The 26848-nt window shown below is 41.0% G+C and overlaps 2 protein-coding genes across 9 annotated transcripts; both read left to right on the forward strand.

Moving 5' to 3' along the window:
• Nucleotides 1-1201: 1201 nt before the first annotated feature.
• Nucleotides 1202-13224, forward strand: LOC4342682 (transcription initiation factor TFIID subunit 5). Of its 8 annotated transcripts, XR_010742505.1 has the most exons (23): nucleotides 1202-1493; nucleotides 2052-2133; nucleotides 2396-2545; nucleotides 2654-2732; nucleotides 2850-2941; nucleotides 3069-3125; nucleotides 3293-3380; nucleotides 3497-3606; nucleotides 3797-3895; nucleotides 4281-4432; nucleotides 5683-5793; nucleotides 5878-5947; nucleotides 6039-6078; nucleotides 6428-6592; nucleotides 6692-6768; nucleotides 7047-7163; nucleotides 7298-7563; nucleotides 8532-8627; nucleotides 8706-8781; nucleotides 8879-8938; nucleotides 11804-11923; nucleotides 12567-12627; nucleotides 12706-13224. XR_010742505.1 is itself a non-coding variant. In XM_066312299.1 (21 exons), exons 4-20 carry the CDS (start codon nucleotides 2699-2701, stop codon nucleotides 8930-8932), a joined length of 1704 nt encoding a protein of 567 aa, XP_066168396.1. In that variant the 5' UTR covers nucleotides 1202-1493; nucleotides 2052-2133; nucleotides 2396-2517; nucleotides 2654-2698; the 3' UTR covers nucleotides 8933-8938; nucleotides 11804-12340. The 8 variants fall into 8 exon arrangements, 6 of the variants coding, with proteins under 6 accessions (XP_066168396.1, XP_025882762.1, XP_025882759.1 ...); XR_003243434.2 differs by lacking the exon at nucleotides 12567-12627; XM_066312299.1 differs by lacking the exons at nucleotides 12567-12627; nucleotides 12706-13224 and having other exon boundaries at nucleotides 2396-2517; nucleotides 11804-12340.
• A 10338-nt stretch (nucleotides 13225-23562) lies between these two features.
• On the forward strand, nucleotides 23563-26848 carry LOC4342683 (protein neprosin). The gene is made up of 7 exons (XM_015789897.3): nucleotides 23563-23978; nucleotides 24573-24659; nucleotides 24798-25055; nucleotides 25163-25327; nucleotides 25504-25557; nucleotides 25716-25862; nucleotides 26133-26848. Exons 1-7 carry the CDS (start codon nucleotides 23841-23843, stop codon nucleotides 26508-26510), a joined length of 1227 nt encoding a protein of 408 aa, XP_015645383.1. The 5' UTR covers nucleotides 23563-23840; the 3' UTR covers nucleotides 26511-26848.

Consider the following 26848-nt stretch of genomic DNA (forward strand, 5'->3'; position numbering starts at 1 on the left):
AGCTGGAACTAGGGGTGAAAACGGTACGAAAACTTTTCGGATTCCAGACCTATTTTCGAAAACGGAATCTGTCGGTCGGAATTTTTTCGGAATTTTTCGGAAACGGAAACGAATTCAGAAATATTTTCTCAGAAATGGAATCGGAAATGATAAGGGCAGTTTCCGTCGGAACTCGGAATCGGTCGGAAACTTTCCGGAAATTTTCTCGAAATTACCAGAAATTTTGTGACTGAAATATCCTGGATTCTCTTTTTAAGCACTAAATAGTGAATATCATGGTGTTTGGCTGTTATTTTTTTAAAAAATATTTGTTATGCAAATCTAAAATTACATAAGAATATTTTTTTGTCCTACATTGGGATTTATCAACAACATTACTCTTTTAAATATAGATAATTTATTCAATTGGATTTATCAGTTTGAGGGGTTTTTTATTCCGATAAGTTTTCGTTACCGTATTCGCGCCGGTTCGTTTTCGCTCCGTTTTCGGTTTCGATAATATTCGATTCCGTTTTCGTATCCGGGGTTTCCGATTCCGAAAAAACTATGAAAACGAAAACGACAAATATGGTTTCCGTCCATTTCCGTACCGTTTCCACCCCTAGCTGAAACCCTTCTGCGTCACCGATGAGGCCGCCTTCCTTTGCACGCGCGTCATGGACTTGCCTAGATGACAGGAAGTGGCGGCGATGGCGTCGCTCGACCCGATGACTCCTTGGCGGCGACTCCACCCCCTTTCTCCGCTAAGCTTTCCTGCTGCTGCTTCTCTACTATCGCTGTCTCCTTTCTCCACACCACAACGTTTCCACCTTCCCATCGGCATCGATGAACCAGAGACCAGTAAATGTAGGAGAAGGGTAGAGAAGAGAGAAAAATAATTGGCATGAACATGATTTTTATTTTATTTTTATTAGAGTGCCACGTAAGCACCACGTTAACTAAAACCGGGCTGAATACTGCCTTAAGACGTTGTTTACGCCGGTTTTATAAGATAAGGAATGTGTTGTATACGGTTTTGCGGATGAGGGATGTGATTGTAACTCGACCGTAGGATGAGGGACGTGAAGTGAACTTATTCCTTTCTAGGAGCAATTGCGTACTCCTGGGCCAAGGCCATATAACGGATTGGGCTGGGCCTCTGCCTGAAGCACACATGACGCTGTGCTGCGTTCTTCCTCCCTTTGCCTCTGCTCCTCCTCGTGCTGCTGTTGCTTTGCTTTCTTCTTCTTCTTCTTCTTCTTCCTCTGACGTTTCCCCGCCCCGCCACGGATCCGAGCTCTTCTCAAAACCCTAGCTCCCCGAACCTTCTCCGCCCCGGCGGCAATGGAGGACGAGGAGATGGAGAAGAAGGTGCACCAGTACCTGCAGCGGAAGGGCTTCCGCGTGGCGGGGCTCGCGCTGCTCGAGGACCGCACCCGCCTCTCCGCCACCACCACCACCACCACCACCGCCTCCTCCTCCTCCCACTCCCTCTCCGACGCCGCGCTCTCCAGGTAACGACCTCCCCCTCCCCTCCCGGATTCTGCTCTTGCGGCCTCTCGCGCTCGGCTCAGCCGCCGGAGTTTCGGAAACCTAGTGGTGGAATTTGTAGTGTCGTAGTGCAATTATTATTGTTATAAATTGATTTTTTTTTGTTCGAGATGTTGTTTTCACACTCAACTAGTACTAAGGGACCTCAATTTGGTCGTGTGGTTTCCCCCACGCAGGAGTAATTTGTTCCATTTTTGTAGTAGTATTACTAGCTTTGCTTGGGTGTTTGGGGATGGTTTTGTGGAGGAAGCAATTTGGTAGGATCAATTTGAGCGCTTAACTCTCAACCGACAATTTCTACGGCGAGGATGAGTGCGGAACCACATTTCTACGAGGAATTCTGTCATGATTTTCATATATTGTGTTCAACCACATATTCTTAATTACCGCATGGATTCTACTGTAGCACTTCTTCTCACTGCAGCAGGGGTAGTTCCGCATCTAATTCCTAGCTCATTGTGTTGTTCTTATTATCTTTACCCTCTACATCATTTTGATTGTGTCATTGCCTGCAATGACAGGTCAGAAAACGATCCAGCGAGGTACTATGATGGCTATAGTAAACTAAGAACATGGGCATACAGTTATCTTGATCACTACAAGGTGTGTTACATGCGCAGATTGTAATTCACTTTCATAACCTGCCCCTTTTTTTTGTATTTTACAACCATATGTGTTTTAGCTGCTTTGAGGCATGGAACTGTTATATCCAATCTGTTCATTTGTTACTGTGTTACAGCCTATACCATCTTTTAAGAGTGTTTTCTGTGTTATTCACATAGAGCTGATCACTTGTTTCTCTTGTTAAAAATGTTCAAGTCTGTTTTGTATAGCAAGCTTCTAGAGTCACAGTTTGTTGCTTCAGATGGAGCATTTACTTGAAGAGTCTTCTTTCGTGTATTCTCTTCCATCCATCCAGTGCTGCCCACCTTCTGGAGAGCAAAATAGTATTCCTATAAACATCTGTACTTCCTACACAGGCAGAAAGTATGTTTTGCTTCCTGCGATTTGTAATGTACATAATTACCATTGCACCTTTATTTTGTATAATTTTTTTATATGTATTTTAATGTTCCTAAATTAAGCTATATAATCTCTTTCTAAATTTTTATTTCTATTGTAGCATGAATTACTCCGCATTCTTTATCCACTATTTTTCCACTGCTTCATGGATTTAGTGGCAGAGGGACATACACAGGAAGGTAATGCTAGTAGGTGGATATGATAATGAATCTTCTGTCAGTTTTTTTTTTTTTTTGCTTTCTATCAGTTTATTCGGGGCAGTTCTTTCTTTGATACACTAACTTTGAGCACTGCAGCTTGCTCATTTTTCCACACATTTCGTGAAGACCATGAACACTCGAGGGATCTCAAGAAGCTGGAAAGCATCCTTTCTCCTTTACATTTGGAAGTTAGTGACTCAGCTTTTCCACATTGCACTACCCTATTTTGAATGAAGACTTATTTTTTGTTTATTTGATTCTATCTCCTCAAAGTTTACAAATTATGGCTTATCCTTCTAAATATTGTAATTTCAGCAAATGGAAGTGGCTCGATCTTTAAGGCAGAATAAATTCAGAATTAAGCTATGTGAGGTTGTATACCATTTCCAAATCCCCTTTCATTTCAACCCTGTACCATGTACTATTTTTTGGGGCAGCATTTCATGATAGCCACTGTAATTTCTTGATTGCTGCAAAATTGCTTTTCTGGAAATATAATCAGCTGTCCCAATTAAAGTTTCTGTCTTTTTTTATTGCAGTATTCATATGAATTGCTTCTCCAGTATCTCCACAAAACACAAGCTCTTGTGGTGCTTGGAATAATCAATGAACGCATAGATTTTCAAGGTAAGTTTCCCCAATCTGTTATGACTCATGATTAGTGACCTAAATGTTCATCCTGCATTTGCTCCTTGTGAGTTATCTGAATCTTCTGTTCCAACTTTCCTTTACAATATTGATAGTATCCCCTGGGCAGTCTCCATTAATCATTGATGACTCGGATGCTGTTGTTCTGATTGGAACTAGCAAGGACTTGACAAAACAGATAAATCAGAAGGAGGTGCATTGGGGGGTATGTTCTGTACCAGTCTGGTGGTTTCCCAATTCTCATCATTTATTTTATCAATAGTTAAGGATACAGCCTAAACGAATTGAAATTATATAGATCGATCAGTTAATATTTAATGGGATTCTAGCCGTTTTTATTATTTGTTCACTATGCTCAGACATTTTATTTTTGTGATTTAAATTCTGTAATGCAGATACTTGAAGATTCACTTGAAGAACGTATGGAGAAGGCAATTTCAGATTCTGATAAAACTGAAATAGAAAGCAAGGATGCAGACACAGAAGACAACAAGGCAAGAAACTGTTTTGTAGTATGCCAGTCTTTTTTTTCATTTTGCTTCCTATGCCCTCGGTCATTGAAACACAAGCTTTCCTTTTTTTTAGTGCGTGCGATTCTGTTAGCAACTTGTGATTTTTATGGTTGCTTTATTATAAAAACAGTACTTTCTGATGTGCACTGGCTGTCAGCTGTATATGATATCAATGTTTCATTGATTTGTTCCACTATGTAATTCTGCATTCTCCTTTGTTCAGTGCTCCCGTAAATGCTAGCAGGCAGACTGGTTAGAACCTAGCACCTGGGAAGGCTAGGCAGCTGCATAGGGGGAACTATGTTCCTCACTCACCATTGATGTTTCTTAGCCTTCTCATTTCACTCTTTTCTTATTTTTGCTACAGAAAAGATCCTCAGAAGGTGGAAAGCAGGGTGGCTCACATAAAAAGATCAAAAAGGACAAGTTTGTAGGAACCACAGGGAAAAACATGAAATCTGAAACTAGCATGGTTTCTATAGCACCACGAGTTAAACCAGAGCTAACGCTTCCAATGACGTACGTCGTACAATACATCTTTAATCACTTCAAATTTTCTTTTGAGAAGTCCAATTTGGTCATCTAATTTTGAATATTGTCTGGTTTGTGACCTAAGGTTAAAAAGTTCTCCTGAAATGATTCAGGATTTTAGGTTATGATAAAATTATAACTTCCTCTGCATCCATTTCCTGGTCCGTGGTTGGGAAGAAGGCAACCACATGTTTTTTAAATTCATGTGGCCATTGTTTCATTTTTCCTGCAGACTGCCCCTTTTGAAACGCAGGATTAAAAAACTTAGGAATATGGAAAACAAAGGAATTTTGTAGGTTGATTGGACCGTAGGAAAAACATAGCAATGGGCTTGGATTATAAGAGTAAATTGGGTTTCTTATCTACTTATACACATCTTACCCTCACTAATTGAATAGACAAGTGGCCATGAGCTACTAGATTTGCCTTGATCCAACGCGAGATAACAAAAACATGAGCTTGGAATGGATGTTAAATTTCCTATGTTTTCCTCTAGATTTGTAGGAACAGGAAAATCTCCTGTGATTTTCCTTTCCTCATTCCTACAAATCAAAGGCATGAACAATGATCTTCCCTATAGGATTTCAATTCCTTTGTTTTTTCTCCAATTCAAAGGGGCCTGCATATTCTATGCACCAACATATTGCTTCCTCATCCACACTGTTCAAATGATTTGGTTATCCCATGTCCACCTGCCAATATGTTATTGCTTAGATGTTGTTTAACCGTAGAATATTTGAGCTGTTCAAAAGCACTTTTGTAAGACATTAACAAAACCAAAGATTATATTTCCTTTGCCTTCCAAACTATCATCACGACATGGCCATTAAGGCTCTGTTCGCAAAAACAGGTTCCCAACCCAAACAGTACGCACAGAAAACGGAGCGGTCCATTAGCACGTGATTAATTAAGTATTTGCTATTTTTTTTTCAAAAATGGATCAATATGATTTTTTTAAGCAACTTTCGTATAGAAACTTTTTCTAAAAAAACCACCGTTTAACAGTTTGAAAAGCGTGCGTGTGGAAAACGAGAGTAGGGTGTTGGGAACCAGCTCTTGCAAACAGAGCCTAAGCCCACTGATAAGATTTTCTATAGTGATGTTTTTTTCTTATATTAAGTTGTAATAATTTCTTTGTACACATGTTTACTTTTATTTGTTGGACATCTTTGTTGACTCATCAGCCTTACCTTTATCTGTAAGAATCTGATAGACGTTTACTGATTATTTTTTTTCAGGTCTGTTGAAGTTGAGCAGTCAATTCTTGAGGACTTGCGAAACCGTGCACAATTGAATAGCTTGTCATTGCCATCTGTTAGCTTCTATACATTCCTTAATACACATAATGGGTAAACTTAACTATGGATCAATGCCTGACAATTTTTATTTTCAATTTTTCCTCCTTCAGTTTAATCATTATATGTGGAACTCAGGTTAAATTGCTCATCGATTTCGCATGATGGTTCATTGGTCGTTGGTGGATTCGCTGATTCATCAGTGAAGGCTAGTCCTTTTAGGTGGCATCTTCTTATTATGTGATTTCTGTATTAATTCGTAATAGTAAAAAGTGTAAAATCTCCTTGGTGTTCACTAGGTTTGGGATATGTCAAAGATTGGCCAGCCTTCCAAAGCATGTTAGTTGTTCTTCACTCCTTATTTTTGATTATTTGTTCTGCTTTGTGTTATGCTGAAACACTTATATAAATTTGCGTCTGGTTTATGTGACTAATTGGCTATTGCCTTCTTAAAAATACTATAATGGTACATTCATTTGTATCATTCGAAGTTCCAGTTACAAGTCCTAAGAAGTATGATGTTTTTCAGTCATACTTGCTGGATGTACTGATGCACTTGTGTCATTACAGTATTTGACTCTGGAACCTGTTCAGAACCTTATGATAGTCTTAGAACATTAATCCTCCTAGCATCAAAGTCAATTATGCAATGATGGTATTTACTGATTGAAGAAACTATAATTTTCAGCTTGTTCACAAGGCGAGAATGGACCCTCCCAGATTGAGCGGGTATCGACATCAGATGAAGCGCGTAAATCCTGTACATTATTCCAAGGTCATTCTGGACCAGTTTATTCTGCCATGTTTAGCCCAATTGGGGACTTCCTCTTGTCATCATCTGCAGACTCAACAAGTAAAGCCTTCTCATTGTGCTTGTTTTGTATCATTCTCTTCCTTGTTACTTTATTAATTAGAATTCACAATTTATCTATATTTTTTTGACTTGCTACAGTTCGCTTATGGAACACCAAGTTGAATGCTAATCTTGTTTGCTACAAAGGACACAACTACCCTGTTTGGGATGTCCAAGTATGTGATTACCAGTTCTTTTAGTATATTATTAGTGTGGATACAAAGCTGTTTTCAATGCCAAAAAGAAAAAAGGAAGCATGGGTTTCTGTGTGCTCCTTATGAACTATTCCTAACTAGTATTTCATCGTTAGTACTCTCCATGATGGAGTACTAGGTACTTATATGTCCTGTGAAAAGCTCACTGTCAAATTCTTTTGGATGCAAGTTATCTGATTCTGTTATTGTAGTCCTTGTGCTATGATAGTTGTTGACACTGTTCTGTTTTCTTTTGGCAGTTTAGTCCAGTTGGACATTACTTTGCTAGTGCTTCGCATGACAGGACTGCTAGAATCTGGTCCATGGATAAAATCCAGCCTTTGAGAATAATGGCTGGGCATTTATCTGATGTTGATGTAAGTGTACTCATGGTTTTGGTCATTTTCTTATATGGGATCACTTAATGTTGGAATATTTCCATACATGCTTATTCTCTAATTTCCTATATTGATGTCTGCATTTTTTTAAAAAAAATACTTTTGCCTGACAGTGTGTGCAATGGCATGTCAACTGCAACTACATTGCCACTGGCTCTAGTGACAAAACAGTAAGACTATGGGATGTTCAAACAGGTGAATGTATAAGGATGTTTATTGGCCATAGGAGTATGGTTTTATCATTGGCAATGTCTCCTGATGGGCGATACATGGCCTCTGGAGATGAAGATGGAACAATCATGATGTGGGATATATCTTCTGGTCGTTGTGTTTCACCGCTAGTGGGACATAACTCTTGTGTGTGGTCGCTTGCTTACAGGTAATCATCATTTGATGCTGGTCGGCTGGTAAAAATATAATATCTATCTAGCCGATTTCTTTAATATGCCAATAGAGTAGTATTATGGAACTACGGCACTACGCTAGTTATAGGCTTATAGCATGGCTTGGCAAACTGGCTAGTGCATATGTAGCAGGACTGAGTTTTGGAAAATCAATTGGTTTATTTGAATTGAGTAAGCATGATCTATCTATATACAAGAAATCAGCTCATCGTTTCTTCCATCCTCATCTAGATGTGTTTAAATGATATCACTCACAAGGGCATCAGAAACCAGATCTGGCTGCGTCTGGTTTTTGCCTTTTCAGTTTTAGAGTTGGGCTTTGGGATTTACACTGTATCAGTGGAAGCAAATTGGAGTATTTTTGTATAGAACTTAAATTTGAAAAAAGTGTTATTAGAGGGGTGAACCTGAGGAGTTCTAATGGTAGCAAAAACATCCACATAGATGTTTCCAGTTTCAAGGCCAGTTACCAGCTGTTAACTGGTGAAATTTACGGCCAACAGTTTGTCTTTTTTCTTTGATAATCTGCTTTGAATTTCTTGAATAAATCAATGAGATTAATACAGACTTCAAAGTATTATCATTGCGTTGGCATGTCAAAACCTTGCTGTTAGCAGCAACACACCTTCTTTTGGGGAGAACAATAGAAACGTGCATGTTGTTGGTTACAAGTGATTACATATGGAATGTTTTGTTTAGACTATCCTGTAAATGATCATTTGTTGTTATGCTTTGCTTTATTTAAGCTTGCGATTTAAGGACTTCTTTACTCGCACAATGCTTTCCATGTATGGTGCGCATGATTTGTGTATATAAATGCTCGCTGTTATTTCTTTCAGAGGGAGTCATGTTTGCTGTTTTGTGATGTCTATAATCTGCGTTCTGTTGTAGTTTAAGGAAAAGTATGGTTGATCTTAGTTAATACATTCTGCCATTATTTTAGCTGTGAAGGGGCATTACTTGCATCTGGATCAGCCGACTGCACTGTAAAACTATGGGATGTCGCCTCCAGCACTAAGACTCTTAAGATGGATGATACGTGAGTTGATCGAAGTGTTTATAAAGATGCTTGTACCAAATCATTGCCTTACTCTTGTTGTAAAATGTCCTTGTACAGCAAAGGTGGTTCAGCTAACCGACTGAGGATGCTGAAAGCCCTCCCTACAAAATCAACCCCTGTTTACACTCTGCAGGTGAGAATTTTTTTCCCTCCTTTAGTCCATTATGTTGCCTTAAGTTATGGTTGTTACCTTATGCATTGTAAACATAACTGCTTTCATCTTGTTGCAGTTTTCTCGGAGGAATCTTTTATTTGCGGCTGGTGCTCCCTCACTTGGCTCCTAAGCTTCTGTATGTTCTATAGAGTACAAGTAGCATTCTTTCAGTTTTTGGTTTTAGTAAGTAGTAAAGTTGATGTCTACTGGGGTGGCAGGTGTCGTAGCATCTACATTTTCCCTTAGTGATCCCAGTGAACCTAGGGGTAAATTGTAGCACTGGGGCACTGCAATTCGTTGCAATATGTGTAGTGATGTAGCATTAGCCAGTTCAAAATATATGCAATTTCCCGTAATGATACATCTAACTTTACTCTACGTGTGCCATACTGTTTCAACCAATCATTCTTTCCACTCAAATTCTACCCTTTGTATGGATGGGGTCAAATCTGAACCGAGGTATAACCGTGTAACCTCATTTTCTGGATAGACCATGCCCGCGCGATAACTCCTTCTCACAGAGAATGATTAAAGCAGAGTTTCTTATGTTCGGATTTCTGCCAATTTAAATTTGGTTCTAACTCTCTTGGTACCAAACAGTAAGCTCCATAGGCACTGATCCACTGCTCTTACCTGCTAGCTGCTACTGTTGCTCACTGATTGCTCTACTGATGGCCAAGCTGGCCACCTTGGCAACAGTCGACCAACAGCCCATGGCCTAGGTGCTGGGATGAACAGCCCTGGATCTTCACTGTTAAAAAAATTTTAGAGGGTGAGAGGGCATGAGGCAAACTCAAATCTGTCAATCTACCAATGGTCATGTAGTGTGGTATAGTAGAGTGCAGAAGATTCATGTATTTACCTGTGAAAATGATGGTGGATTTCGGCAGAATTGAATCGGAGACGTTGCATGTCTTGTAGTTTCAATGTTCAAATGATTTGGTCTCCCGGCACCTGTGTCCATGCAAACACACTCCATATACCAGTGCCACCGCGTCTCTGTCTCCCAGTGTACAAGGTTATGGATCTATCAGCCTGACATTTCACTCTCAGCTGCAAACTTATGATGGTCCACGCTTTCAGCTTTCTCCCATCACGCCACTGCTTTCGCCATCCGTCCAAAACGAGTTTTTTATTTTTTTGCTTTTTCTTTTTCAAATATAAATATACCCTGACAGGTGAACTATTTTTCCTGTGAAGTTCATGTAATTGTTTTTTGTTTCTCTCACAGCTTGTCTCAGTGAGAGAAGTGAATGCCTAGATCAATGCTTGGTGGAAGTGGAACTAGAACCTTAGAAACTTTCAACTGTTTGCTAGAATATGTGTGTGCACCATTTATCCAAATCCTTGTGTTGGCCATACTCGCCAGAAAGACTGGACACACCAAACCACATAAAAGGTAAATTTGTATTCATCTGCAGAGTTTACAAGCAAACAACTGGACTGTCATTGGGTTTTGGATCCCTCCTAGCATGCATGTGACTTTTTTCTTAGATAAATGGAAAGCAATGCATGTGACTATCTGGCTACCTAACACATATTTTGCTGGTATCCTGGTGAATATTTGGTAGAATACTCACCACTTCATCAGAGGATGTCACAGGCATAAAACTACCATATTACTAGCAGGTTGCCATCAATCAGATGAGATCCCTCATGAAACAAAGTTAATCCCTTCACAATTATACACAGCCCATCTTGCAGGCTGTAATCTTTTTTTGAGAGCCTAATTAGTTGATCAACATGATTGGCAAAAAGGCTCAACTTTTTCATATCCATCTAAAAAAACCAGTTGGCATTGTGTGGATGAAATGTAGCTTTCAACATCCTGCATTTCATAATTTGCATTGCCTGCTTAAGATGGATTAGAGAGCAAGGAGGGTCATCCTCCAACCTCCATGGGACCTATGTCCCAAAGGTGAGCAGCCTACCTAGTTGGTACATGGCAGGATCAGCTTGCAGCCTCATAAGCTGTGACAGTGTGAGGGTACTGAGGTCCCCTCTACCTCTGTTCACCATGTATCATACACAGTGCCAGCAGCCTTTTTGGAGTCCAGACATTGCTCCATTATTGTGTATGTCTCCTAGGCTAGAGTACTAGACCCTTGGCATTTGGCCTCTTCTTCTAAGGACAACTGCCATGAATCTCACATATATAGTGACTTGCATGGCCTTTTTTCAGCTCTGGTGTTGTTATTATAGCCAACATTCAACATTTTGGTTTAACTGGATTTGACTGTTAGTTTAACTGAAGATGATTTCAGTGCAAATATTGCATTTTTCAAAATGACATTGAGGATATAGATGCATAGGATGCTGCCACTATTAGTGTGGATGGATAGCTGGAGTGGTGATGGTGAACCAAACAACCCCTAACATGGTACGTTCTATCCACGTACGTTTTGAGTGATCTTTGCGAGTGCTCCGTGCTAAGAATATTGAAAGGATGAAGCTGATCTGGTGATAATAAGCTGGTCCTTGCACATCTCCTACCGTCCACCCACTTGTGGTAGGGCATGCCTCTTATCATTTTGTGGACACAAGTGATTTGGCAACTTGATCACACTAACTATTCAGATCATGGTGCTTAATTAGTTTTTTGCAATATTCCCCTTGGTGGTTAGGGAGCAAAGATGACCCTTTTATAAGTTGTGTGGTTATTGATCAATCCATGATGTGAGTATTGATGTCTTAAAAGGTTATTGGAGAATGATTGGCATATCACAGTGGCAGTATAGCACTAGCAAGCAGCAGATGCATTTGAGTATTTTGAGTGTCTGAACCATTCAACCAAAACAATAATATATAACTCACCTGCCAATAAATTTCAAGGTATTGGAGCAGTCACTGATCACTGCATACATTTACAATTTTCTGTAACACTATATGCATGCATCATCATGTGAGAATCTTCACTGTGCATTCCTGTCATCCCCATGAAGTAGGACCATGGTGCCCTAGGTTTCTTCCATTTTCAATTCATTCCAAGTTTGTGTTGCAGCCTTGCAGGAGCTACCATTGCTCTCTGAACAACACACAAGAAAGATGATGGTAGGAAGATCAGAAGGGGTCACTTTTTTTGGGCTCGATGACATGAGTGGACAAATCTACCCAAGCTAAGGTTAGTGGGAGCAGCCCATGTGATGATGTGGGGTGCAATTGGATCATTGTCATCTTACCTTTTTTTTCCCACCCCCTTCTTTTCATCTTGTGTGGCAAAGTGACATGGCCTCATGTGATGATGCATGGGAGAAAAGGAAATTTTTTTTTAGTAGCAATGCAAAGTGTGCTCTTTGCTGAAAATGCAAGAGGAAAGTGGCTTTTGTGCAAATGGCATAAAACCTTAAGATATGGGGGGTGAATTTCATGAGTGCCTTGCATTATAGAACCATAGATGTGTAGCTAGCCTTTTTGTGGTGCTTTGTTTTGATAATTGTGGCAGTGCAGATGCACAGTGGCATCAATCTACCTGTTAGTGCAATAATTCATTTTGGTGAACCAGTGTTATTATGGTTTTGTTAGTTGGGATACGACACCACATATGTTAACAACATGCCTAATTTTATTTATAATGAAATAGCAAATATCAATATTTTTTAAAAGAAAAAGAAAAATTGAGAGAGCTCTAAGAAAGATGCCTTTTAAGTTCTGTTGTTACATGAAAAGTGAACTTGTGTTATTATGGTTTTGTTATTTGAGATATGACACCACATAGTGTTAACAAACATGCCTAATTTCCTTTATTTATAATGAAATATCAACAGAGAGAAATAGAGACAAGTCTAAGAAGAAAGATGCCTTTCAAGTTGTGTTGTTACTTGAAAAGTGAGAAGATTGCTATGCCCTTTTTCTTGTGTGAATGGATTCCATCTCTTGATTGATATGGCTATATATGCCTTTTAGGAAGGGATCCATGCCGTCCATCTTCAACAACACGCAAATGATCAAGAAAACATGGCCGAAGTTGCTGCCCAACAAACCCTAGCTAGCGAGTTTCCTTGGATGAAAGAATATTAGCACATCATCATCAGAAAGCGAGCTTTGTCATATGCCCTAGCTACAAGACTATAGGGATATGGACGCATCTCACTTCACTTTACGGGTACCCATTGTCACACACCATATACACAATAATATAGGATAAGTGAATTTTAGTTGATTTTGCTTAACTAGATGGATGGTAAGACTTTCTAGCATTGTCCACATACATATAGATGTTAATGAATCTAAACACATACATATCTCTAGATTTATTAATATCTAAATGAATATAGGCAATGCTAGAAAGTCTTACATTGTAAAATGGAGGAAGTATAAACTTAATTGTATATAGTTCATTATTAATCATAGAAATTAGGTAAATGTAGCTATATGCTATTAGTTGGTTTGTCTCTGAACAATGAAAATCAGTCCCTTCATCTCGTTTATGGTTGATTATTAGTTATAACGCTTATTAACAATAAAAATGTACATGCGTTAAAACTTGTGTATGTGTTATATATCTTAGTGATTTATAAGCCGATGTTAAAAATAAATTACGCTAAAATTATTAAAATCAAAAGTGTTTGATGCAGCTAATAGGCTAAGGGCCTGTTTGGCACGGGTCTAACTGCACCTCCCCTAGAGCCCAGTAAGATAGTTTCAACTCCATCTAAAATAGGAGCAGAGCTAGGTAAAGCGTTCTCATAAAATAAACTAGAGAGGTTCAGTTTGGTTTAGACTGCTCCACAAAATTCCACTCCAAACCTAACTCCTAGAGTTAAATTTAGAAGTTAAACCTCTACCAAACGGAACCTAAGGCTGCCTTTGAAAGTGGAGGTTGAGAACTCCAATTGTTTGCATGCAAAACGGAACGACAAATAACGTTGATTAATTACATATTAGCTAAAATAAACTAGAAAACTGAATTAATATGAATTTTTAAAGCAACTTTCCTATATGAACTTTTTAAAAAAACACATCATTTAGCAGCTTGTGAAACGTGTGCACGGAAAAAGATGAAGTAGAAGTTGGGAAAAGGTGTTGTCGAACAGAACTAAGATCAAGTTTAATAATATAATCAACTACTAGTTTCAAAAATTAACATATTATCTATAACTAACTTGATAGCTCACTTAGAGCACCCGCAATGGTAAAGTAAGGTGCTATCTATAAAACATGTACACCTCAACAATAGACTAGATTAATAGTAAACCACTTCAATGGTATGTCTACATGGGTATCTATAGCTCTCTAATCCATTGTCTCGTTTTTCTCTATAGACTATCTCCATGTTAGTAGATAGCTTTGCTCTCTCTCTTCATTTAATCTCTTTCAAGTAGGAAAATATGCTGACATGGATCTCTTGTAGAGAGCTTATAGATAACCATTGTGGGTGCCCTTATACCATACTTACTTATAGATATATACTATACCATTAATGCATATCCTATCTCACATAGGTTATTGGAGCTTGTGTTGTAGTTGACTACAAATCTTTAACCAACTTTTCTCTTTCCTTCAAGTAAACACAAATATAGTGTGGTAATATGTAGAACATACTTGCATCGTCATATTGAGTTGATTTGGTTTGTGGCCTAAATAGGCCTTACCAAATTTTGTCTAATTTTGGTAAGGTAAAGTTGTATTTGGATTGAAGTCAAAATAGCCTAAGTTTACTATTGAAATGGTCTATTTTCTTAGACATGCTAAAATTTGGCTTCAAACCAAATAGACAGTAAATACTATTGAAATTGTCAAATATTGGTAAGTCTAATTTAGGCCTCAAACCAAACCAGTCCATTATACTCGCTCGGGTCAAAAGAGGCTATAGGCAGGGTAGAGTGTCATTTGGACCTTGAACATTTTAAAGAACAAAACATTCAAGTTAATATTTTACTCCTGATGAGAGAGTTGCTGTTACAGAGTGTGAAAAACCTTAGGATTCCTGAACATATTTTACTCCCTGATGGGTAAAAAGAACAGAGTGATTAATTAATGTCTGATGCTGGGCCCATCCAAGACCAATCATGGTGGAGCTGCAGTAACTGTTACTCCAATATTGACCAAATGTTTGTGTGTACGTACTGTAGTAGTAGAATGTATGACCAGCTAGCTAGTCAGATTCCAAAGAAAGATAGTACTAGTAGTAAAAATAACTGAAAACAGGCGTACTATAGTAGTAATACCTAGTACTACTGAGTGAAAGCAGGGGGTGTACTCTTGTACGTGTTTCACGTGCTATATGTAAGAGCAGGTACAATAACAAATTATAAATAAAAAAGAAAATAAAGAAGAGAGATGAGCAATTGGCTATAGATTTATAGCCAGCTACAATATGGACTCGAAGACACAATTTATATATAACATGTAGGATCAGATATTAATAGTATATTATATATTTGTAGGTAACTATTATATAAATTGGCTATAAATGATTTGGAGCTATTAGTTGGCTATACTACTATTAAACTTGCTTGGCTATACTATTAAACTTGCTCTAAGCAGAAGTGGTGAACAAAAGCCGGGAGTACACCCTCAGTTCCTAAGTAGAGCAATTTTTGGTTGAAAGAGATACAGAGTACTTTCCTAAGGATGAATTTGGACATACTCCCTATCTAAATTCATAATATTAGGATATATCACATCTGACAGAGCGTGGGGCTCCTCACCGGGAGACCGCGCAGGCCCCCCTTTGCCGGTTCGGCCGGGGGCTCAGGGTGAAATCCCAAGCTCTCTCTGTATGTGGAAAGATCGCGACCTATCGAAAGAGCATGAGACACAGGCGATGTATACAGGTTCGGGCCGCTTAGAAGCGTAATACCCTACTCCTGTGTTTTGGTGGATCTGTGTATGAAGGAGCTACAAAGTGTGAGCCAGCCTCTCCCTTGTTCTGGGTTCCGAATCTGGCCCCCCCCCAAATCCCCCCTTTTCTAAATGGGCAAGGTCCTCCTTTTATATTTCAAGGGGATACCACATGCACCCCCCTCTCTCCCAACTGGACTTTTCTTCTCTTCATAAATGGACGGAGATTTGCATGGTTGCCCTCCGAATGACCTTCTGACGGGACGGCCCATACCTACCTCCACTTCTGCCGAAGGCAGGCGCGTCGTGGGAACGTGGCTGTCTGCTGACGACATGATCAGTGTCAGACCGGTCACAAGTCGGTCATTCTTGTCCACCATGCGTCAGCTTAGCAACATGCATGTTTGCCCTTCTTCACACAACATATTGCTTGTAATGGTTAGGATGAAGCCTGGCATATATCCGACCGGGGCTAACGTGCCATCTCTGGGAGGTAACACGCTAGCTCCAGCTGGGGACGAGTGCCTAGAAGCTCTCGTCTTGACGGGATGGGGCGAAGCGTGCGTCAGACCGCCTGTCGCCACCTAACCCGCGATCTGACCGGTCTGTGACTGGTCACAGACCGGATAAACCAGTGCACTGCACTGCATTTCGTGCGGCGTGACACGTTTAGCCGAGCCGCAATAAATGCGGTTAGGTGAGCCCCGCTGTGTTCACCTAACCCATACACGCGGAGTAGAACCCGCGAGGGGTCGGGGCGCCTCGGCCCTCGGGGGCGAGGCAGGAGTGGTCCGACCCCCCTGGGGGAGACCAAGAGGTGGGCGCACACATCACCCTCGGGCCCGACGTCCCCCGAGGGTGCCAGGCCACGTGGTGTAAAGTATCTCTTCCCTCGACAGTCGTCTAAGGTCCCTCTATCAAATACTAGTCTACATTCTCACACGGATTCTGATAATATATTGTTAATGTAAAATTTAAAAATAAAATAAAATCCAAAAAGAGAAAACACTGATTTTTACTACTCATATCACCAGTTTTTAATCGGAATCCTGAGCTATATATCAAACAATGACTAAGTTCCTTTTATTTTCTTTACATAATTCTCGCCTTCTTTTTATCCTTATAGGCTAGGTTAATTTGTAACACATTTTGCTACCTTAATTTAATTAAGGAACAAATGGTATATCTCCGATACGCAGCAGGAAGCCACCAAAATAAAGGCCTATTTAATATTGACTAGCTAACAAGAGTAAGCATGAGATAAGTTTAAGACTGCTTAAGTTTAACTCTAGTTCTTTTGTTGAAGTTCTCAACTCAACTTAACTCTTTTGTTTTTCACGTACACACCTTTAAAACTATTAAACAGTATGTTTTTTTAAAAAATATATACAAAAGTTGCTTTAAAAATCATATTAATCCCTTTTTAAAAAATAATTGATACTTAACTATCGTGATTTAATGAGTCGTTTCTTTTTACGTGCGTGAGAGATGAGTTTTCAACACCGAGCACCGAACTCAGCTTGAAGCTTTAGATTCTAAGAAACAATGGATGAAAATCTAGCAAGTAATTAATTAATTTAGAGAAGCTAAGATAACAACTTTTATCTTTCAGTTTGTTATCTAAGTATAGTATCTTAAAATTTTAAAAAAAGCTAAATTATTTGGAAAACTTTAGTTCTTAAAAAAATTGTAGATGCTAAAGTCTTCGTAAACATGTCCTCAAACTCGGGTGGGGATGGTCTAGGTATGCGATTGAACTAATTAAACTATGGTCCAGCTCTGCTATATATCTTAATTTACTTTGACACGTGAACTTGTCATGAAAAATATATAATGCAAACCAAATATGTAGTGAAACTTGAAAACTATCGTTGGATTAAAAAAATAACATTTGAGATTGATCCACGTCACGAAAAGAAAAAAAGTTTTCAGGAGTAAAGTTTTTACTCATGATGTGGACAAATCTCAGCCATTTATTTTCAGATCTCACGATAGTTTCCATATTTGTATTACATATGTGGTTTGTATTACATATTTTCCTAATTTATCGCTGGCCGGTGAAAAAACATGTTGAAGTTTGTGTTCTTGTGGCAAACACATATCTTAGTTTATGATTTGTTTTTTATAATCGATGGTATTGCTTGGGAAGCTTAAGATTTTGAGAAATGATAGTTAGCTTTTGAGAATATTGAGAAGCTCAGATTCTGACTTCTAGTTTATTTGGGATTGTTTTTGACTCTAGAAGAAGCTATAGATGTCAGAAGTTCCCTAAACGGACTCCTAATGCAAAAGAATGCATTTCACGAAAGAAAGTTAACTTTCCTCTATTCAAAGGAAATGCTTGACATCGGGAAAAACACAAAGGTGTTCATATCCAAAGCATGATTGTTGGATATTTGTTTGGGATCATATGGCTATATGTCATGTTTAGAGAGCTTGATATCTGTAACTACTCGTGGAGTTTTTCACTGACTCAAACAATCAAATTCTCGCTTAAATTATATGAATCAGTAGCTAGCTTTTTCTTATTCACCTCAAAATATAGTTTTAGAGCTTTTATTCACCAGTTTTGATGTATACAACTTTCGATAGAATTTTAATAAGATCATGGATGCAATCACTGGTTTGTCTCTTAAAATGTGTGTTAGGGGACGCATTCACGGGAGTGCGAGTGTAGTGCTACATATATAGTGGTGTGTGTCCGTGTGCCATGTAATCGAATGGCCTGTTTATATTGTACCCAAAATAAACCTTATAAAATTTTGACAATGACAAAAATTTGGCAATTTAATAATATATATTGCCAAAATTTTGGTAGGATTTTTTATGTATTTACTAAAGTTTGGCAAGAAACTAAATGAATGTGTTTATTTGACAACTCTAAAAAAAATGGTATGGTTTGAAATGACATCGATCTGAATAGGTCCGAAAATAAAAAAAATGTTGTATGATTTTATAAGGTATAGGAATACTGCCGTTGTGTTTGTGTAGCGCAACTGTGCATAGTACAGTGTCTCATGTTCTCATGATCTCGTCCCTTTGCCATGCCAGACGTACCTGCCCGCCCAGTCACCTCGCCTGCGTAATCTCTGCATATGCATCGCAATTCGCAAGAGGCGAGAGGGAGGATCCAATGCTGCTGACACGGTGGGTCCCACATAAACTGACACCGTAGCACATCAGCACGCTTTCTGAGCTTCTCCCTCTCCGGTCTCACGGTGTCCCCCGCCTTGAGCCTGGTGAATGACAGGTGGGCCCGTCCTGCGCGTGGGACCAACCGGTCAGGGGGTCGGTGCGGAGCTCTGGGCTTTGCAGCTGCAGGTCGCACGTGTCGCGGGGCTCCATAGCGGATTGGATGTGGGCCCCACTCTCCCCAGCCGCTAAGAGCATGTACAATAGCAGACTATTAGCCAGCTACAAACATATTTTAAAGAGATAAAATATGAGAGAGAATAGCAACGGGGGCTACAGATCTGTAGCCAGCTGCAGCACGGACTCCAAAGACACAATGTGTGTATGACATGTGGGACCATGTACTAATAGTATAGTAAGCAATTATTGTATGAATTGGCTATTAGCTTGGCTATATATGAATTAGAGCTAGTAGTGGGCTATACTATTAAACTTGCTCTAACCACACGCGGGTTTTGGTTATAGACTTCATAATTTTGCACATCCTTTTACAGAAAATCTATCGTACGGTATTCTGTGGAGACGGAATAGTAGTACTGCCTTATCTCCTTTTCCTCTCTCTCTGTATCTCTTCCCCTCCACTCGCTCTCTCTCTCTGTCTCTTCCCCTCCACTCGATCTCTCTCTCTCTGACTACCACCCATGAGCACGGAGGCGGCAACGGCGACGACGGTGGTGGCAACGGCGGCGACGACGATGACGACGGCGATGCCGTCACTACTAGCCCCCGCGGATGACCTAGACGACAGTCGGCGGACCACCACGGGCGACGGCCGCCGTCGAGAAGCCTCCTCATCAAGCTCCTCAAGCCGCTCCTCCTCTTCATCATTCTTGTCGCTGGCTTCCTCGCCGCTGCCGCCCTCCTCCTCCTCGGCTGCGCTGGCGCCTCCTACAGTCGGGGAGCGCTTGGCACAACATGAGCGACGAGGAGCTGCTCTAGGTGGCGTCAATGGAGCTACGGGTTCGGCGGTTTGGAGCGAGGCACGACGACGAGCGACGGAATGGCACAAGGTAGGCACCAGATCTATCGCCTCCTCTTCCTCTTCCTCCGCCGCCGCCCAGCTGCTCGACCTCCCCGACCTGCAACTCCTCCTCCTCCTCTTCTCTCTTGAGATATCACGCTGATACCCAGGTACCAAGGCCTGATACCTAGGTATCAGCTCGATACCTAGGGTACCAGGTATCAGTCGATACCAGGGTACTAGCTGATACCAGTGTACTAGGTACCACCTCGATACCTTACCCAAGGTACTAGGGAGGATTGGATAAGGTGGAATCACAGGATAGCATGGACCTCCCCACGAAATTGACTATGCGTATTAAATCTCTCGGGATTTTAGTTATCCTGTGACTGCTAGGAGCAACGGAATCCCGTGGGGTAGCAACCCTCATCCTTTTATTACCGATGGTGTAATTTCCCCGTACTGAGCTGGATCACGAGTCATCAAATATTGGTCAGGATGCATGCATGTTAAATTATACGGAGTACTTCTTGTATCCTAAAATAAATAGTAATAAACGTAACACAACCGAAATATAAACCGACTTAATTGCATCTAAGCGCGAAATGTTCAGAATTATACCCCTAACCAACATGTCCGTGTGAGCACGTAATTTCGGTTGATCAGACCTCCAACGGAGTAAGGGCATGTTCAATGCGTAGCCCGGCGAGTGGCTCTGGCTCACGGTGTCGATTTTTTCGGTCGGAGCCGTCTCCCAGCAGAGGGCCATGACCCCTCTGCAGGGGACGCGCCTCCTGTGTTCCTCCGCTCCTTTTTGTCGAGCCACAGGACCGGGCTTCACGTTGGAGACACCGTGGCTAGGGGAGTGGCTCATGGACACTGCTCTCACCCACGGATTTTCCCCTTCCACCCCTAGCCCCAGCAGTCTCGTGCTTAATAGATGCTTCATTAGCGACGGCGAAGAGGGAGGCGCATAGGAGAGAGGCGACGAGGGGTGGTGCGAGAGAGAGAGAGGCGATGACGATGACTAGATCTGGCCACCAGCCAATGACGGGCAGAGAGGGAGGCGTACGCGGTGGTGCCTCGTTGTCCTCTGCGACGGGAGAGAGAAGGAGAGAGGCGACGATGGGTGGCAAAAGAGAGAAAGAGGAGAGTGGCGACGGCGACGACCAGATCCGGCCATTGCGCGCCGTGGCAGCCGTCCGTCGGCCACCAGCCGGCGAGGGGCGAAGGGCTTCCTCACGCGGCGGCAGCGACCAGATCTGGCGCAGGCTGTCGGCGCGGCGGTGGTGGCTAGGGAGGGTGAGGAGGGAGGCGACAGCGGTGGCTAGGGAGGGCGAGGAGGGAGGCAGCGGCGAGCGGCGGGGGAGAAATAGGCGACGCGCTCGAGAGAGGGGGAGAGATTGGCGATGCATGTGCGCGAGAGAGAGGAGAAGTGTCGGTAGGGAAAAAAAGTCGTCGGTGAGCTGGAGGATAGAGGAGGGTAGTATAGGAAAATATTCACTGTGGGGGATTTTTGGTTGGAACACCCACTGTGGGCCTGAGTACTTTCACCCAATTGCCTCATATTTTAAAGAGCCTATCTAGTGTAGCCTTTATTGAAAGATGAGTGTCTCTGAGAATGTCCTCAGTTAGTGAGAACAATCTAGGGGTGGCTTTGATTTTACATGCTCTAAGTGGGCTGCCAATTCCCTTTTTTTCCTAGTAACTCATGGTTTGTGTTGCATATGGGGATAGATTAAAAAACAATCTAGTTTGTTTACTAAATAATATCCAACATAGATTAATCTGGTTGGTAGCATTCTACAAACCAGATTAATCTATTTTGGATATTTAGTAAACCATGCTATTTCAGATTAATGCCATTTCAAACCATGATATTATTTGGTAAAAATGATTATGTGGCTATATTTAGTAATGACTATGGAATTTTGACAATATTATATTGAGCACATCCTACTAAAATTTGGTAATGTTGTCAATTTATCAAAATTTTGGTATTACCAAATTTTGAAAAGTTGTATTTTGATATCAATCTGAACATACCTTAAGGTCCTCTTTGATTCAAAGGAAATTCATAAGAATTTTAAAGGATTTTATTTCTATAGAAAATTTTCCTATATAGCCCTTTGAATCAAAGGAATGAATCCTATGCAATCCTATGAAATTCCTATGGAATGCCTCTTCCTATGTAATTATTGGAGGAAATTTAGCATGAGGTAGAACCTCATGTTAAGAATTCTTTGAGTCTTTATATCTACTCAAATTCCTGTATTTTTCCTACGGCTTAATCAAACGGTCATTCCTATGTTTTTCCTGTGTTTTGTAACCCTCTGTTTTACACTTATATTTCTGTGAGAATTCTATGTTTTTTCTATTCCTCCGTTTTTTTATTTCTGTAATTCAAAGAGGCCTTAACTCAGTTGTTTGTTAGTAGTAGTTGTTTGTGTGGCCACTGTACAAATTTCATGTCACTGCGCGCATATACCAGACCAATCAAATGAGTAAGCACAAAGCAATCGATGCGCTAACATGTACCTACTCCTGTATTACATTGCGACAAACAAGATATATATTGCGAATCAAAGCCCATTAATATCTTGGTTACTATTTACTCCCTCCGTCAAAAAAAGACAAACCCGGATTTCCGTGTCCAACGTTTAACCGTCCGTCTTATTTAAAAAAATTATGAAAAAAATTAAAAAGACAAGTCACGCATAAAATATTAATCATGTTTTATTATCTAACAACAATGAAAATACGGATTATAAAAAAATTTATATAAGACGGACAGTTAAAGTTGGACACGAAAACCCAGGGTTTGCCCTGATGCCCTGGCACAACGAGCTGAACTTGGTTTTTTTTTTGACGGAGAGATAGTTAAAAAGACGGCCAATTTATTTCACTGGGCCTGGTGAACCGAATTGGCGTGCTCACACTAGCATGTTGGTTAGAAAAATAATTCTGAAAATTACATGCTTGGATTTGAAATTACGTGGTTGCATGTGTGTTTAGATTAAAAAAAAGTCATGACCTGGTTTCAATAACTGATTATAATAAGTACTCCCTCCGTTTTTTAATATATGACGCCATTGACTTTTTCTTACATGTTTGACCATTCGTCTTATTCAAAAAATTTACGTAATTATAATTTATTTTGTTATGGATTGTTTTATCGTTCATAGTACTTTAAGTGTAATTTATATCTTATACATTTGCATAAAATTTTTGAATAACACAAATGGTCAAACATGTGAGAAAAAGTCAACGGCGTCATCTATTAAAAAACGGAGGTAGTAATGTTTATTAGAAATAAAAAGATAATTTACTAGATGTTTCACGAGTAAAATTTTTATTCATGATGACGTGGATAAACCTCATAGATCTAATTTTCCACATCTAACTACACATTTCTATTTAATATGTGTGATTTGCACCGCATACTTTCCCCGACAATAGATCATCCTGTGCGCGCTTAGAGCAGGTACAATAATAGACTATATATCAACTATAAACACATATCGAGGAGATGGAAGAAGGGAGAGATGAGCAGCGGGCTATAGATTTGTAGTTAGCTACAACACAGACTTCAAGACGTAATGTGTGTATAACAGATAAGACCCGATATTAATAGTGTAGTATATTGTATATATTTGTAGATAACTATGGTATGAATTAGCTATTAAATCAACTATAATTAGTTGGCTATATTATTAAACTTGATCTTAAATAATTAACGAAAATCATCGAGGTAGGCGAGGGCAGTTTGGTCAGAACACACACAAAAAAAAAAGTTAAAGCTCGGAAACGGCAAAAGCTATGGCGACCGACCGGTCACTTCCCACTCCCCAGTTCCCAGTGAACAGAGCAGGAGCAGCCTCCACTCCTCCTCTGCCACTCCACTCCCCACCACCACTCGCATCACCATCCATCCATCCATCTCCAACCCAAGCCGAATCACACCAATCGCCATCGCCATCGCCATCGCCGTGCGTGGTCGCCGGTGCCGGCGGCGGAGGGGGAGGGGGACCAAGGGAAAAGAGAGAAGGTGAGCTGAGCTGAGCTGAGGTGAAGTGGTGCTGAGGCGAGTGACTGGGGGGCAATGGCAGCGGCGTGGGTGCTGGCCGCGGCGGCGGCGTTGGCGCTGTGGGCGGCGGCGGCGGAGGGGGCAAGGTCGCCGGCGGCGAGGGTGCACCGGCACCTCAAGAGGCTCAACAAGCCGGCCGTCAAGAGCATCGAGGTTGGGTGGCCAGTTCTTGAAAACATTTGCTTCTTTTTATTATTATTTCTTTTGGGGGTTATCGCTCAACTTTGTGTTGTTGATGCATTGTTACATTGGGAGTTCAAAATGTTAGTATTTTCATTTCACATTCTTTTTTTTTTCACTTTTGTTTCTATGAGTTTTGGTCTAGCATTGATTTGCTAAGATTTTGAGATGGATTGATTTGCAGAGAAGAAAGTTTGCCCCTCTTTTCTGTGCTTCTTTTGGGCTGTTCTTGGTAGTTTTTCTCATTGCTGCTTTAAAGAATTTTTCGAAAAAGTTGCAATCTTTTGGAGGTACATTTTGGCAACTCAAGCAAAAGAAGGCAGAAAAGACGTGTCCTGCTTTCAGGCTGGCTCTGGCAAAGTTGTATTATTCTCCAATGAAAAAAGGGGTTGAATGAACAATTCCTTTTTTTAAATCTTTCTTTACATTTCCGAACAATGATTTCTGCGTTTTCCAAAAAGTTCAAAACCTGAAGCGTTTGTCTTCTTTTTTTTGGTATTATTGTTATTATTATTTGTCATGAACAAATGTCCTATCCGTTTGAAACTGTTTTGCAAACCGATGCAGAGCCCAGATGGAGACATCATCGACTGCGTGCATCTCTCTCACCAACCAGCATTTGATCATCCCCTACTCAAGAACCATACTCTCCAGGTAAAATGCTTCACTTTGCAATCATTTCAAAGTACTCATCAAACCTGCATTTACCACAGTACATCTGTACATGGTCCAATATGTTGCATTCAACATTTTTCTAAAAGAAAGCTCTGTCAAAAATCTTTATCCTTGCAGATGAGGCCGGCCTACCACCCTGAAGGCTTGTATGATGATGACAAGAGAAGCGTGGCCTCTGACAATGCCGGCGAGAAGCCGATGCTCCAGCTATGGCATCAAAAGGGGAGGTGCCCGGAGGGCACCGTCCCGATCAGGAGAACGAAGAAGGATGATCTGCTCAGAGCGAGCTCGTTGCGGCGGTATGGCAGGAAACGGCATACCGCCGTGAACCCGCTGTCCATTGATCCCAACATGCTCAATGAGGGTGGTCACCAAGTATGTCCGAATACGATGTCATGTTGAGTTGAAATCAAAATGGAACATGGTAATGGCATCGGCATGTTTGGTACTTAACCGAAACTGTTTTCTTGTTGCAAATTCAGCATGCCATAGCGTATGTGGAGGGGGATAAGTACTATGGTGCCAAGGCCACCATTAATGTGTGGGAGCCCAAGATTCAGCAGCCTAACGAGTTCAGCCTGTCCCAGCTCTGGATCTTGGGGGGTTCATTTGGTGAGGATCTCAACAGCATCGAGGCCGGGTGGCAGGTACTACTGGGAAGAAAACCTGAGCTCATATGAGCTTCATCACATTCATAGTTACGCGAATTGAATGATGACCGTTTTCGCGGTCGGCTGTCCCCCTGCCATGATGCATGGATGCAATTGCAACCTGTGCTGTGTGTCTGATCATTTGCGCTAACCGCCGTCCTTTGATTCATCAGGTCAGCCCAGACCTCTATGGAGATAATAACACTAGGCTGTTCACATACTGGACTGTAAGTTTCACAAACTCAACAATCCATATGCTTATACTATTGATGGTACATTGTTATACTATTAATGTTCTCTGTACTCTGGCAACAGACATTCTGTTGTTGATGCATTAACTTCGGTGTCCCTTACGTTTGCTTTCGCATTGGGGTCTTTTTTGTAGAGTGATGCTTACCAAGCAACAGGGTGCTACAACATATTGTGCTCCGGATTCATTCAGATCAACAGCGAGATCGCCATGGGCGCGAGCATCTTCCCCATCTCGAACATCGCCGGCTCACAGTATGATATCAGTATTCTGATCTGGAAGGTGAGCAATTCTTAAACTATTACCAAGGCATCATCACATAATGACATGCTTAGTGCCTTGAGAATTAGCATAAGAACTAATGGGGCCAGAGAATCTTTCCCCACTTGCTCTAATGCTCCTTCACACACCTGGTTCTTTGAAAACCATTTTGTCCAAATCACATGTACTAGGCATGCATAACTAACACTAATGTGGCATCTCTAGTGACTATATTATCGAAAAAAAACTCTAATTATATAGTAATATTCTATGTGCTTCATCTGTGGACAGGACCCAAAGGAAGGAAACTGGTGGATGCAGTTCGGCAGGGAGTATGTCCTCGGCTACTGGCCGTCCTTCCTCTTCTCCTACCTCGTCGACAGTGCGTCGATGGTCGAGTGGGGCGGGGAGGTGGTGAACTCGGAGCCCGACGGCACGCACACGTCGACGCAGATGGGGAGCGGGCGGTTCCCGGAGGAAGGGTTCGGCAAGGCGAGCTACTTCAAGAACATCCAGGTGGTGGACAGCAGCAACCAGCTGAAGGCCCCCAAGGGGGTGGGCACCTACACCGAGCAGTCCAATTGCTACGATGTTCAGAACGGCAACAATGGCGACTGGGGCACCTACTTCTACTATGGCGGCCCGGGGAAGAACTCGAATTGCCCATGAATTTGGTGATGAAGAAGCTGATGATATATATATATTTATATATATATATATAATATATGGTGAAGTGTGCAAGTGTAACCAAGCATTAATCATGTGTGGAATACAGATTGATCTGCATCTGTTTCTTAATTTAGCCCTAGGTAGTATATGTGTATCTTTCCTACTGATTTTCTTTTTCTTCTCTTCATTAGTTTTTTCTTCTTCTTTTTCTGATGTGCCATGTAAAAGTTTCTGAAGAGAAGCATGGCGTGAGGTGGTGGTGCAGGGGTGATGATGACAATTGATTTGTGGGTAATTTGCAAGTCAAACGGCTTGTGATCAGTACTACAAATTTATTA

The sequence above is a fragment of the Oryza sativa genome, chromosome 7, assembly GCF_034140825.1.
Source record: "Oryza sativa Japonica Group chromosome 7, ASM3414082v1".
NCBI classification, from domain to species: domain Eukaryota; kingdom Viridiplantae; phylum Streptophyta; class Magnoliopsida; order Poales; family Poaceae; genus Oryza; species Oryza sativa.

Bases quoted from the DNA above. Each gene is read 5' to 3' on its own strand.
- LOC4342682 (XM_026026977.2), top strand. From the start codon at position 1,324: ATGGAGGACGAGGAGATGGAGAAGAAGGTGCACCAGTACCTGCAGCGG. The intron at 6,769-7,046 runs GTATGTGATTAC...TTCTTTTGGCAG, and splicing joins ACCCTGTTTGGGATGTCCAA to TTTAGTCCAGTTGGACATTA. The intron at 7,564-8,531 runs GTAATCATCATT...CCATTATTTTAG, and splicing joins GTGTGGTCGCTTGCTTACAG to CTGTGAAGGGGCATTACTTG.
- LOC4342683 (XM_015789897.3), top strand. From the start codon at position 23,841: ATGGCAGCGGCGTGGGTGCTGGCCGCGGCGGCGGCGTTGGCGCTGTGG. The intron at 23,979-24,572 runs GTTGGGTGGCCA...AAACCGATGCAG, and splicing joins CGGCCGTCAAGAGCATCGAG to AGCCCAGATGGAGACATCAT. The intron at 25,863-26,132 runs GTGAGCAATTCT...ATCTGTGGACAG, and splicing joins TCAGTATTCTGATCTGGAAG to GACCCAAAGGAAGGAAACTG.